The sequence below is a fragment of the Triturus cristatus genome, chromosome 6 (genome assembly GCF_964204655.1).
Source record: "Triturus cristatus chromosome 6, aTriCri1.1, whole genome shotgun sequence".
Taxonomy (NCBI): Eukaryota; Metazoa; Chordata; class Amphibia; order Caudata; family Salamandridae; genus Triturus; species Triturus cristatus.
The window spans coordinates 619,095,805-619,108,094 of record NC_140589.1 but is presented as its reverse complement, the minus strand read 5'-3'; the positions used below and the strand labels follow the sequence as shown (position 1 = coordinate 619,108,094).

The 12,290-nt window shown below is 42.1% G+C and overlaps 1 protein-coding gene across 1 annotated transcript in view; it reads left to right on the top strand.

Annotated features, from left to right (window-relative positions):
• LOC146817654 (desmin-like) overlaps positions 1 to 6,227 on the top strand; it is a 102,223-nt gene extending 95,996 nt beyond the window's left edge. Inside the window, exon 11 of the mRNA XM_085609223.1 lies at positions 5,939 to 6,227. Coding sequence (XP_085465349.1) covers positions 5,939 to 5,942 — 4 coding nt within the window. The 3' untranslated portion in view covers positions 5,943 to 6,227. The remainder of the gene's footprint in view (positions 1 to 5,938) is intronic.
• The last annotated feature ends 6,063 nt before the right edge of the window (positions 6,228 to 12,290 follow it).

Below are 12,290 nucleotides of genomic sequence, written 5' to 3'. Positions count from 1 at the left end.
GGCTAAAGCTAAGGTGCATGTTGAGCACTCCTGAAAGCAAGTCTTCAGTGTTGCTAATATTGAGACATACATGGCTAGCGGGCATCCCATTTCTAATTTCCTTTAATAAAGTAGTCACATTATTAACCATTGAACTATGTTGTTCATACAAACATTGTAGCATTTCAGAGTTATCTATGTACATCTACGACAATGGACCAGAGGCAGAAATCAAATCAAAGATAGACTAGTCATATGGATGTTAAATAGAAGGGATGAGAGAGCATAGCCTTTGAGAACACCACTGTGTATTATGCAGAATATAAATCCACATGAGCAAACTAAGTCAGTCCATTAAAAATGAATGGATCCTATCCAGCACTCTGCCACTCGCAAAAATCTCCCATCTCTGGCATAGTAGCCCATGGTCTATGGTTGCAAATGCATCAGAGAGATATATTATAAATAATGCGGCTAAATGTATTGTACTTACATTTGCTCTCCTATATTCAAAACAACAGTTTTATACCTTGTGGACGATGGAAACCTGATTGACAGTCTCTAAACATCTTAAAACATGGCCAACATATGTGAAGGGGTAGCTTGTAAATGTAAAGAAATATGAAAATTAAGATAGGTATGCTCCAAATATTCCTTATTGATAGGTTTGATATTTCTTGTCAAACGTTTTAGTGAATTTCACTGAGGGAAACTGTTTAGATTTACCCGAAGAATAGAGTAGAAAACAGCATAAAAGCATAGTCTGTCAAAGAAAGATATAGAATTAATTGATTGCAAGACTGCAATTAAAACCTAAAACTAAATCTAATAAAGGCTTCCCTTATGGGTGAGGTTATCAGGCCGATTTCCAAATACTAATTTGTTTAATAGATCTAAAGAAACCTTTAACTGAGGGGTAGCGCTCATCTGTCATGGTATTGAAATCTCCCAAAATGGCAATCTGTTTCTAAAGTTTATGCTCTCCAGAAACCTTAATTGCATTAGGACTCTAGTAGACAAGCATTAGGGACCATTAGCAGAAAAGATAGGCTATAAGAATTTTATGAAAGCTGTGTGATAGGTAATACACCTAATGTTAAGAGAATTCCTCAGGTTGAGGTGTGAGAATGAAAAAGAGTGGCCACCAAGAAGAGAGCACTTAAAGGTGGGTGCAATAAGATTTTTCAATATGAAGGGAGCGAACTTTAAGACGACCTACTAAGAAAGGGATACTGTCCATCATAAGGGTATAGCAGACCAGACAGAAAACCAATAAAGTTACCTACATGTGAAAAAAGATGTGGTCAGTGTGCTTAAAACCCCTTACAAGGTGAAATTCACTTAAGTTTGTTTAAAAGAGTAGCTTGAAGGTTTACGTACACTCCTATGGCCCAATCAAAACACAGAAAGAGGAAAGTGCTGGCAACAGAGTGGTAGTAACAGAGTGGTAGTATTTGGGTTCCACAGTGAGAAGATTTTCCACAGGAGATGAAGATGGGGAGAAACGATGATATCACAGAATTGAATTTAATCTAGAAGGACAATTAGTCCTTACATTTATTGCCAATTAAAAAAAAAAAACTTAGCAGTGGATAGAGAATTGTTGACGTTCGATGTCCAGGAAAGAGATTTCCAGAACTGCTTGTTGTTTCCAAGCAGCAGGACGTTAGGGGCATCGACTTTCAGCTCAAGAAAGTTATTTCACTTCCACTATTGGATGGGTTTGGGGAGTCACTGAAGTTGATTGAGGAGGGTAGCCGTTAAATTGGGCTGTCAGAAGAGGCAAACCTGTTAAAATCCATATTATATTAGTGCAAGTTGCAGGCCCGACCTTGTCCCTCCTTACCTAGTATGCCTATTTTATTTTACAAGTTGTGGTTATTTTTTGTTGCTTTTTGGTTGGAAAACTCTTGTGACACTCCTTAGGGTTTGGGCCAAATCCTCCTCATAGATATAAATTGTTAGGGGGCTGACTGTGTGGTTTACTTGTAGTTGTATTTGGAGACGAGACCGCGCAGACTGCAGAGAGATTTGGATTTTGTTTGACTCAGGAACAAATACAACAGAATCAATATAAGGACGTATCTAGGACCACAACATTAGAATATTTCCTCGAAAAGCCTTGAGAAAGCATCCACCCAACAGGCTGTTTGAGGGAGGAAACGTGTTGGCTGGAAAGTAGAAATGTATTTCACAAACACAGTATAAAGAAGATGAAGAGTGTTTTGAAAATGTTACGTTTGAAATAAAGCTTGAACATACAAAATACTGCATAGAAGTTGATTATATTAAACAATTGGATGCTCAGACGAAAGGAATTAGAGTCACATAACAAAGAACTTTAATCAGAAAAACAAGGGAATTCAAATACACCGACAGGAAAACTGCATACTCAGCACAATAACTGTTAAAATCCAAGTCTGAATATGCATATCAAAGAGGTAAGGGTCAGGAAGCAAGTGTAATTAGAAGCATGAGCGACAGAGCGTAGTCCTGTGGAACACCACGCAAGATGGTATAGTTTTGGGAACTTGAAGGGCATAGTGCAATTAGTGCATAGGATTGGGAGTGACCTTATCTTAAGGAGCAAAACCAAGCAAGTGTTTTGTCACTGATTCCCTTGAAGGCAAATTGATGAGGATGTCATGATGGGCAGGTTCAAACGCTGCCCAGAGATCTAATAAGACCAAGGACGCAGCATCTCCAGAATCTTTAATGTTCCTGACGTCATCCATTGTGGTTCTAGGTCGTTAACTAAACAGCGTGAGAATACTTTTAACGATAATTTATGGCATGGCGGTGATGAGAGAATGGGTCTCTAGCAAGCAGGGTCCTGGCTCCCAGCGAAGGTGTTTTGACCAATGGCAAGACTAATGGAGTTGGGTGTAGTGCAAAATCATGTTCAGCATAGCAAGCAGGAGGAAAAGCTGTTTTTTTAAAGGTGGAGACAGCCGGGTAAAACTGAACAGGTTTTTTTGGGCAAGGTGACTGTTCAACTGGATTTTTCTATTTCAATATTTTACATTATATTTGTTTATATGAGGCTATGCATCAAGCCCAGAATAGCTAAGCAAATGAAATAAAGTTAAACAGGTGTATTTAAGTTGTATCCATGTATAGTTACAAAGTCCTATTCCTACACAAAACCCGACCAGGACAGGGGTGTAATGCAGCTCCTGCAGCGCAAGTGGGGACCCAACCCCTCAGGGACCCTTCAGGGGGCCCCTGTTCAGTCCAAAGCCAGTGAACATCCCTGAGATTTAGGGGTCCCTATTCACATTCTGTAGGGTGGCCGCATCATTTTGTGTTACAGACTCATGCTCAGCTCGGAATCACATTGTAACTGCCCCTAGCGAAATACTCTCTATACAACATTCTGCGTTTATCATTCATTCCCCAGGACAATAAAATTAGAATCTAGGACACTGAGAGGTGACTTGAAAAGAAAGGTCTCAACATTAAATGCCAGTGGACCAACATATGTACTCTGAAGATGTTTTTGCACTTTCAGCGTTTAAGATCATTCAAGTCGCTTACATGTCTTGATACTAAGATCACTTCAAACTCTTATAAATGTAGCATGCCTGTAATATACATGTTGTTCTTATATACACATGATTAACCTTCATGATTAAACAGGCTTCAATTAGTCCAGAACGCAGCGGCAAGGATGCTGTCTGGAACATCGAAGTTTGTCTCTGTGAAAGGAGAACTTAAGAAGCTGCACTGGCTTCCAGTAAAGCTAAGAACACGCTTTAAGGTATTATGCACTGTCTTTAAGGCCATCAATGGAACAGGTCCAGAGCACAGATTGCAATGGTATGTTTCGGGCAGAACGCTACGGTCCACTGGTGCCAAACAAGTGCAAGTCACCTCATTTAAAAAAAACAATTGGGGAGGTAGAAGTTTCATTCTCTGTGCGTCCCGAACTTGGAACGAGCTCCCTTTTCAACTCAGGAATGTGCCGGATCTCCTCTCTTTTCGTAAGGGCTTGAAAACATGGCTCTTTTCTCAGTAGCATTCGATCTATTTTTCCCCGGTAAACAGTACTTAGCGCCATGACACCCCAGGGTAACCGTGCGCTCTACAAGTGCAAATAACATAACATAACATAACCTCGATGCCAGATAGCAGTCCAGATGTACCAATTACTGGTCGCAAAAAACTTGCCACAATTTACGACAAGTTAAGAATTTTATGATCTGACCTATGTACAAGCAGGTTGGTTTGAAAAAATTACAATATACACAGCTTTGTAATCCAACCTACCTCCTCAATATTAAAGAGATAGGTTTCAAACTGCGTCTCACTCCTATTCGCAGCCATCAAAGTGATGATGGACTGCTAGGGTCAGCCAACAGCCATGTCTGTGATTGCCTTTTAATAAAGTGCCCATTTTCTATAAAGGAAGCGAGGCTGCGTTTAAAAAGAAAAGTTTACTTTTTTTCATGTTGTCTGAGAGTTGATTGGGGTCCGCTCGACCCCGGCCTCCTCCTTAACAGCCTTTTTTTAAATTCACAAACAGTTGTTTAACCTTCCCTTTTGTGAATGGCTTACCACCCCTACTCTGGAGTCTGTAATTGTTCAATGTTTTTTGATGGGTATATCCGTTGTAAAACATTGAGATATGTCGCACCGATTCACTGTGTGAACGGGACATCAATAACACGCCCCTTCCAAATACCAAATTAGTATAAGGGGTCTCAATCCCATTCTAGGAGTCGGTAACATTTTACGGGGAACAACCTTTACAACGCAACTTTTACAACGCACTACCTTTACAACGCATTTTTTACAACGCATAATCCATTACAACGCATGACATTACAACGCATGACACTACAACGCATTTTTAAAAACTACCTTTACAACGCATTCCATTACAACGCATACTACCATTACAACGCATACCATTACAACGCATAATATTACACTACACTATCCAACACTTACCCTACTGTTGCATCCCCTGGAGTTAGAATAGTAATTTTTACCCCTATACTATCCAACACTTACCCTACTGTTGCACCCCCTGGAGTTAGAATAGTAATTTTTACCCCTATACTATCCAACACTTACCCTACTGTTGCACCCCCTGGAGTTAGAATAGTAATTTTTACCCCTATACTATCCAACACTTACCCTACTGTTGCACCCCCTGGAGTTAGAATAGTAATCTTTACCCCTATACTATCCAACACTTACCCTACTGTTGCACCCCCTGGAGTTAGAATAGTAATTTTTACCCCTTTACTATCCAACACTTACCCTACTGATGCACCCCCTGGAGTTAGAATAGTAATTTTTACCCCTATACTATCCAACACTTACCCCACTGTTGCACCCCCTGGAGTTAGAATAGTAATTTTTACCCCTATACTATCCAACACTTACCCTACTGTTGCACCCCCTTGAGTTAGAATAGTAATTTTTACCCCTATACTATCCAACACTTACCCTACTGTTGCACCCCCTGGAGTTAGAAAAGTAATTTTTACCCCTATACTATCTAATACTTACCTTAAATGCAATTTAATATTATGTGTTGTAATGGTATGCGTTGTAAAGGTAGTATGCGTTGTAATGGAAATGCGTTGTAAAGGTAGTTTTTAAAAATGCGTTGTAGTGTCATGCGTTGTAATGTAATGCGTTGTAATGGATTATGCGTTGTAAAAAATGCGTTGTAAGTGCATGCGTTGTAAAAGTGTGCGTTGTAACGTCATACATCCCATTTTACTGACTGTTAAAATGAGATTAGGATATTAAAAAAGCATTTTGTAGTCGCAAACTCCAAATCGGTGTGATTGCGACTGTAAAAATGCTTTATACATCTGGCCCATAGTTTTTGCAAGGATAACATTTGTCATATCCCATCACTAATGGAATTCTGGAATATATGGATGCTTAATGACTTTTCTCTTTCCACATACATAACTGCATTTCTTTTTATTTCATGCAGTTAAAACAAAGATAAATTTGAAGAGGAGAGCCTTCAAACTGATGTCCCCGAGCAGTGCTGGTCAATGACATAAACCAAGAGCCTTTCAGCCTTGGCGTTTGCTTCAACTCCTCTAACTTTATGACTGCTTTTCACCCATTAGCAGATGCAGGAAGAAGAACAACCTGGTGGCTCAGTTTCTTTTTGTTGGTTTCGCTATGTTATGCTTTGATGTCGCTTTCACTGTATTAAACGGGATATGAATTCCTTATATTGAATAAACTCTGAGCACGCATCCATGTATGCATCATCCAGTTGTTTAGCAGTGCACTCATTAAGTATACAGATTTGGCTGTTAAAAAACAGTCCTGTCTTATGTAAAGGGCGCTCTATGCGCGAGGTACTATGTAGCAGAAATGCAAATTTCCACTGGAAAAAACCCAAAAGAGAATAGATGACAAAGTACGTTGGCCCACTATACAATGGGTATAGACCGACATGGGCAAGTGGGGAAGACAGCGCAGGGGATGTTTATCCAAAGGGCACAGCTCATCGTACTACCATAGGTCACCACCAAACAAAGGTATTACTTGAACACTGAAGTTGCATTGCCACCAATATCAGGCATAGCAGGTGCCAATCCAGGGGGAGCGAAACTGATGTCAAAACCCCATGTGCAGACATTTAGTTAGTTTCAGATCCATGTGCAGCAGCAATATACGTTTCACAGATGTATTTATTGGCGTCCCTACCACATGGATTGAAAGCAGTTTCACAGCATGTCCTTGATTATTCAAAACAAGACCTGCTGATACAAAGAGCGAAAGCTGATGTCTATACCTTAGCTCAATTTTCACATCAAAGTCTTCTTCTCTGATAGCAATGTCATATTTGTTCCACCTGCCGACGTTACACATACATATCAGAAATGAAAAATACTCTTTTATTAAAGATGTAGGCATTGTGTGATACACAATACGTTTTCACTATAGCAGAAAGATTCCCAGAAGAAGTACATGGTTTGTATCTGTTCGGACTCAAGACTTTCTCTTCTTGATTACAAAGGGGACAATATGGACAAAACATGCTGACAAGAATGTATAAGAAGCTATTAAGGCATATGCATTATTTAATATGTTCAAAGGCTGATGTTTAGGTATAGTCATGATGACGAATTAGCGCAACTCTTTCCTCATGTCATAGCAGCATGAGCGATAATCTGTAGAAGCAAACTATAATTATCTTGTTTAACCTTCAGAGACCAAAAGACACACAATTGATGGACGGAATGCAGAACATATCAAAACATTCACCCCCAGTCAAGAGATCTGGGTTAAATACATAATTCTTTTGCTCTCCATGCCACCCCAGTTTAGACTTGGCCATATGCAAATCAGTCTTGACCCTGTGGCTCATGGGAACAGTCCAGCCCGAACTGCTACGCCAGGTGCTCCCTGGATCGGTAACAAGCATCCTAGGACCGGTTTTGGGGTTTCACCCCTCTTCAACCAGGATAGCTTGATTCCAGTGGCAAAGTGAGCCCAGGACTCACGTCTGGGCATACCTGGCGCACTTAGGGCGAGAACGCAAAAGACACACAATTGATGGGCGGAATGCAGAACATATCAAAACATTTACCCCCAGTCAAGAGATCTGGGTTCAATCCATCATTCTTTTGCTCACCATGCCACCCCAGTTTAGACCTGGCCATATGCAAATCAGTCTTGACCCAGTGCATCATGGGAACAGTCCAGCCCGAACTGCCAAGCCAGGTGCTCCCTGGACCGGAAACAAGCATCCTAGGACCGGTTTTGGGGTTTCACCCTTCTTCAGCCAGGATAGCTTGATTCCAGTGGCACAGTGAGCCCAGGACCCACGTCTGGGCATACCTGGCGCATTTAGGGCAAGAAAGCAAAAGACACACAATTGATGGACAGAATGCAGAACATATCAAAACATTCACCCCCAGTCAAGAGATCTGGGTTAAATCCATCATTCTTTTGCTCACCATGCCAGCCCAGTTTGGACCTGGCCATATGCAAATCAGTCTTGACCCTGTGCCTCATGGGAACCGTCCAGCCCGAACTGCCAAGCCAGGTCCTCCCCAGACCGGAAACAAGCATCCTAGGACTGGTTTCGGGGTTTCACCCCTCTTCAGACAGGATAGCTTGATTCCAGTGGCACAGTGAGCCCAGGACCCACGTCTGGGCGTACCTGGCGCACTTAGGGCGAGAAAGCTAAAGACACACAGTTGGTGGACGGAATGTGGAACATTTCAAAACATTCACCCCCAGTCAAGAGATCTAGGTTAAATCCATCATTCTTTTGCTCACCATGCCACCCCAGTTTAGACCTGGCCATATGCAAATCAGTCTTGACCCTGTGCCTTATGGGAACAGTCCGGCCCTAACTGCCAAGCCAGGTCCTCCCTGGACTGGAAACAAGCATCCTAGGACCGGTTTTGGGGTTTCACCCCTCTTCAGCCAGGATAGCTTGATTCCAGTGGCACAGTGAGCCCTGGACCCACATCTGGACATACCTGGCACACTTAGGGCGAGAAAGCAAAAGACACACAATTGATGGACGGAATGCAGAACATATGAAAACTTTCACCCCCAGTCAAGAGATCTGGGTAAAATCCATTTGCATATGGCCAGGTTTAAACTGGGGTGGCATGGTGAGCAAAAGAATGATAGATTCAACCAAGATCTCTTGACTGGGGGTGAATGTTTTGATTTGTTACGCATTCCGTCCATCAATTGTGTTTCTTTTGCTTCATTGCCCTAAGTGCGCCGGCTATGCCCAGACATGAGTCCCGGGCTCACTGTGCCACTGGATTCAAGCTATCCTGGCTGATGAGGGGTGAAACCCTGAAACTGGTCCTAGGATGCTTGTTTCTGGTCCAGGGAGGATCTGGCTTGGCAGTTCGGGCTGGACTGTGCCCATGAGGCACAGGGTCAAGACTGATTTGCATGTGGCCAGGTCTAAACTGGGGTGGCATGGTGAGCAAAAGAATGATGGATTTAACCCAGATCTCATGACTGGGGGTGAATGTTTTGATTTGTTCTGCATTCTGTCCATCAATTGTGTGTCTTTTGTAACCTTCAGAGACAGCACAAAAATGGAATTTGCTGTGCACAAAATAGTGTTGAATCTTCTCCCTGCATATGCACAACAGGATGCACATTAGGGACCATGGCTATGTTACCTTTACCTTGCATCCATTACCAATCATCTGCTTAACCATGCAGTCTTTACCATTCAGGTAAGTACCACACATGCCCTTTTTAGGTACTTTACAACAAGGGACATTGCAAAGCATGGAAGTTATTTTTTTTAAATGATAGAATATGTGTATATGTGTGTGTGTGTGTGTGCGTGTGTGTGTGTGTGTGTGTGTGTGCGTGTGTGTGTGCGTGTATGTGTGTGTGTGTGTGTGAGATTTGTTGGCACTCTGTTCAACCGTTTTTGAGAAAACAACATTTAAAATATATTCATATCTGGACAGTGGGTCCTGCGGGAGTAACAAGGTACTCCAGTGTTAGCACAAAATAAAGAAAAATAAAGCATTCTGAATAGCCAAGAGGGTTTTTTCCCATGTCAGTCCCCCTGCTCCTGTGGAGCAGAGTGATCTGATTGGCTGGCTGCAACATGAAGAGAAATGTGGCTGCTATTTCAGGACTCAGATCTCGTTCCCTGTATCCTAAGTAAAGGAACAAGTTAAGATACAAAGTGGCACAGTAGGGGTACCATGATCCCCTGGCTCATGTGTGTGGGGGTCCCAGAGGTACCCCCTCAATGCCAAAATAAAAAGAAAAGAAATCTGTGCCTTGAGTACCGCAGTACGTCTGGTGAATCCTGCACGCTCCCTGTGTAGTATTGCATGGCTCCAGCAGGAACCGTGGTACGGCAAAACCATGCCAGCATCAACAAATGAGCTTGTAGCTCACCCTTACCTGGTATGACGGGGGTATCGGCCTCCCAGACATACGAAAAAATTGCTGGGCCACGCATCTGGCAGCCATCAATCATGGCACATATCATCCCATGAATGATCCGGGATATGCCATGGATCGCTGGCTCCTCCCAGGAAGAAACTATAATAGAGCCCTCTATTCGAGGCCGCGACACTTCCCTCTTACCGTGCCTACTAAATACTCAGTGCACATCTGGCACATGGCAACAAAAAGTCTGGGATGGGAACGGAAACTGACGATGATGACACCACACTGGGACTCGGAAATACCATCTTTACCAGAGAAGATGGTCTCACTCACATACAAAAAACTGGTCAACAACACCAAAGCCTCCCTCCAAGCAGTCAGAGAGAAATGGGAGAGAGATGGCCTTGAATTGGACGATGAGGAATTGCAGGAGGCCCTCTCCTCCCTGAGAGAGGTAGCTATATCGGCTAGGCTGAGGCTTGTTCAGTTGAAGATACTACACAGGGTATATGTCAATGGGCCTTGTCTAGTTCGTATGGGGAGAGCACAGGGAGGAGAATGTAGAAGACAGTGCAGTGGTGAAGGTACTTTCGTGCACATCATATGGGAGTGTGCACACATTCAATCATATTGGAGGGGGATACACACTGTTCTTAGTGAGATGCTTGAAATGGATATCCGATTGGAGGCGAAGAGGTGCCTCCTAAATGTGTGGGAGCCCACTGTTTTGAGTAGAGTGGGTAAGATCTGGGTCACCCTTGGCCTTATGGTGGCAAAACGGAACATAGCCCAGCTATGGGGAGCCACGACCCCACCAGCTAGAGCGTACTGGGAAAAACACATGAATTAGTGCATGTTTCGTGAAAAGACAGTTTACTTCGCCAGCGACTGCCCAAAGAAATGGTCACTGATATGGGGTGCTTAGAACTCCTTCCGAGGTGAGATCTGCACCCCGCCACAGGCTCCTCTTACTACTGACATGTCGTCTCCCTAACTGTAAAGCTCACTGTGTTGCTGTACTTTGCTCAACTCATACCATGCTTAATATTATGTCTGATTGTTGTTTGCTCCCATGTGTACAACGTCCACCTATCATTACTAATGTGCTGACCGCGGTTCTTTAATAAAAAGAATTATTAAAAAAAACAAATGAGCTTGTGCAGTCTCGTGGTACCAGGAGTGGCGATGGTAGCCCTGTGGACAACCTTGTATCCTGCACGTTCTTTGGCCATGCACGGCGGGGGTTGAACACAGGTCCAACCCCTTTGCCCAGCACCCTCTGCCCATGCCTAAAACTCTACTCCGGTAGGGAGTTGGATGAATATGATCCAAAAAACCCTAGAAATTTGTTGAAAAAAAGAGGTTAAAATAACGTTATAGTTAGGTCTTATAGTAACATAAAAACTAAGGTTTTGAAACAATAAAACCCTGTATTCACAAGTTATAGTTTAGTGACCTAAATATAACTTGCACCCCCATCGTGCACTACTTATGATCTCACATATTATTTCACTAATGATATGCTGAATGACATCATTGATGACATCCCTGATGACATCTAAAATGACTACATTGATGACATCGCTGATCGCATCACTAATGAAACCATCCAAAGGATATGACGTTCTTCTATAAGCTTTTCATATTGCAGGAAACGTGTAGACCACATTTTCCTTAACAACTGTAATACTAATGGGGGTATCCTTTTGCAACAAGCAGAGCATAAAGCATATCTGTGAAATCACCCACTGTAATTAGATATTATGCTCTTTTTTAATGGTATTGAAGTTCGTTAGGAATGTAATGACGCTGCCAATATTAATGACATCTGCAATTTATTAAACCTTGAATACTATTCAAAAACAGTGTTTGGTTATGATTTACCATAGTGAGATGTGCCTGTTAAATTCTAACATAGAATTCTAACTCAATGCCTTCATTTTAATACATTAGATAATTATACGGCATGCACCTACAGGCACTATGGACAACCCTCCATAGTATGCAGAAATACCTTACACATATTCCTGAAATGAGCAGAATAGTCTACACTATTTTAACAATACTTCCAATCATACTGCCATTCGATCCATCTTAGAGTCACCCATGCATTACTCTTTGTACAACAATGTATGAATTAGAATTTCATTACAAGACCGGAGGCTACCATTATGCAATTATCCTTCAATGCCACTCCACGCAGTACTTGAAAGAACGTTACTCTATAAACCAAAAACAATCTAGAATAGAACATTCACCATGTACAAGAAGTCCATTGACAGAATGATCTTCCTCTTTTAAATTCTGCTCCTTGCTCAGATAAGTAGCACTTTGGTTTTAATCTCCTTTTATATTGTGGCTGGTGTTATTTAAATGTATTGATGTTTTTTCCATTTGTTTGGTTTCCAATCTATGGAAACAACCCCCTG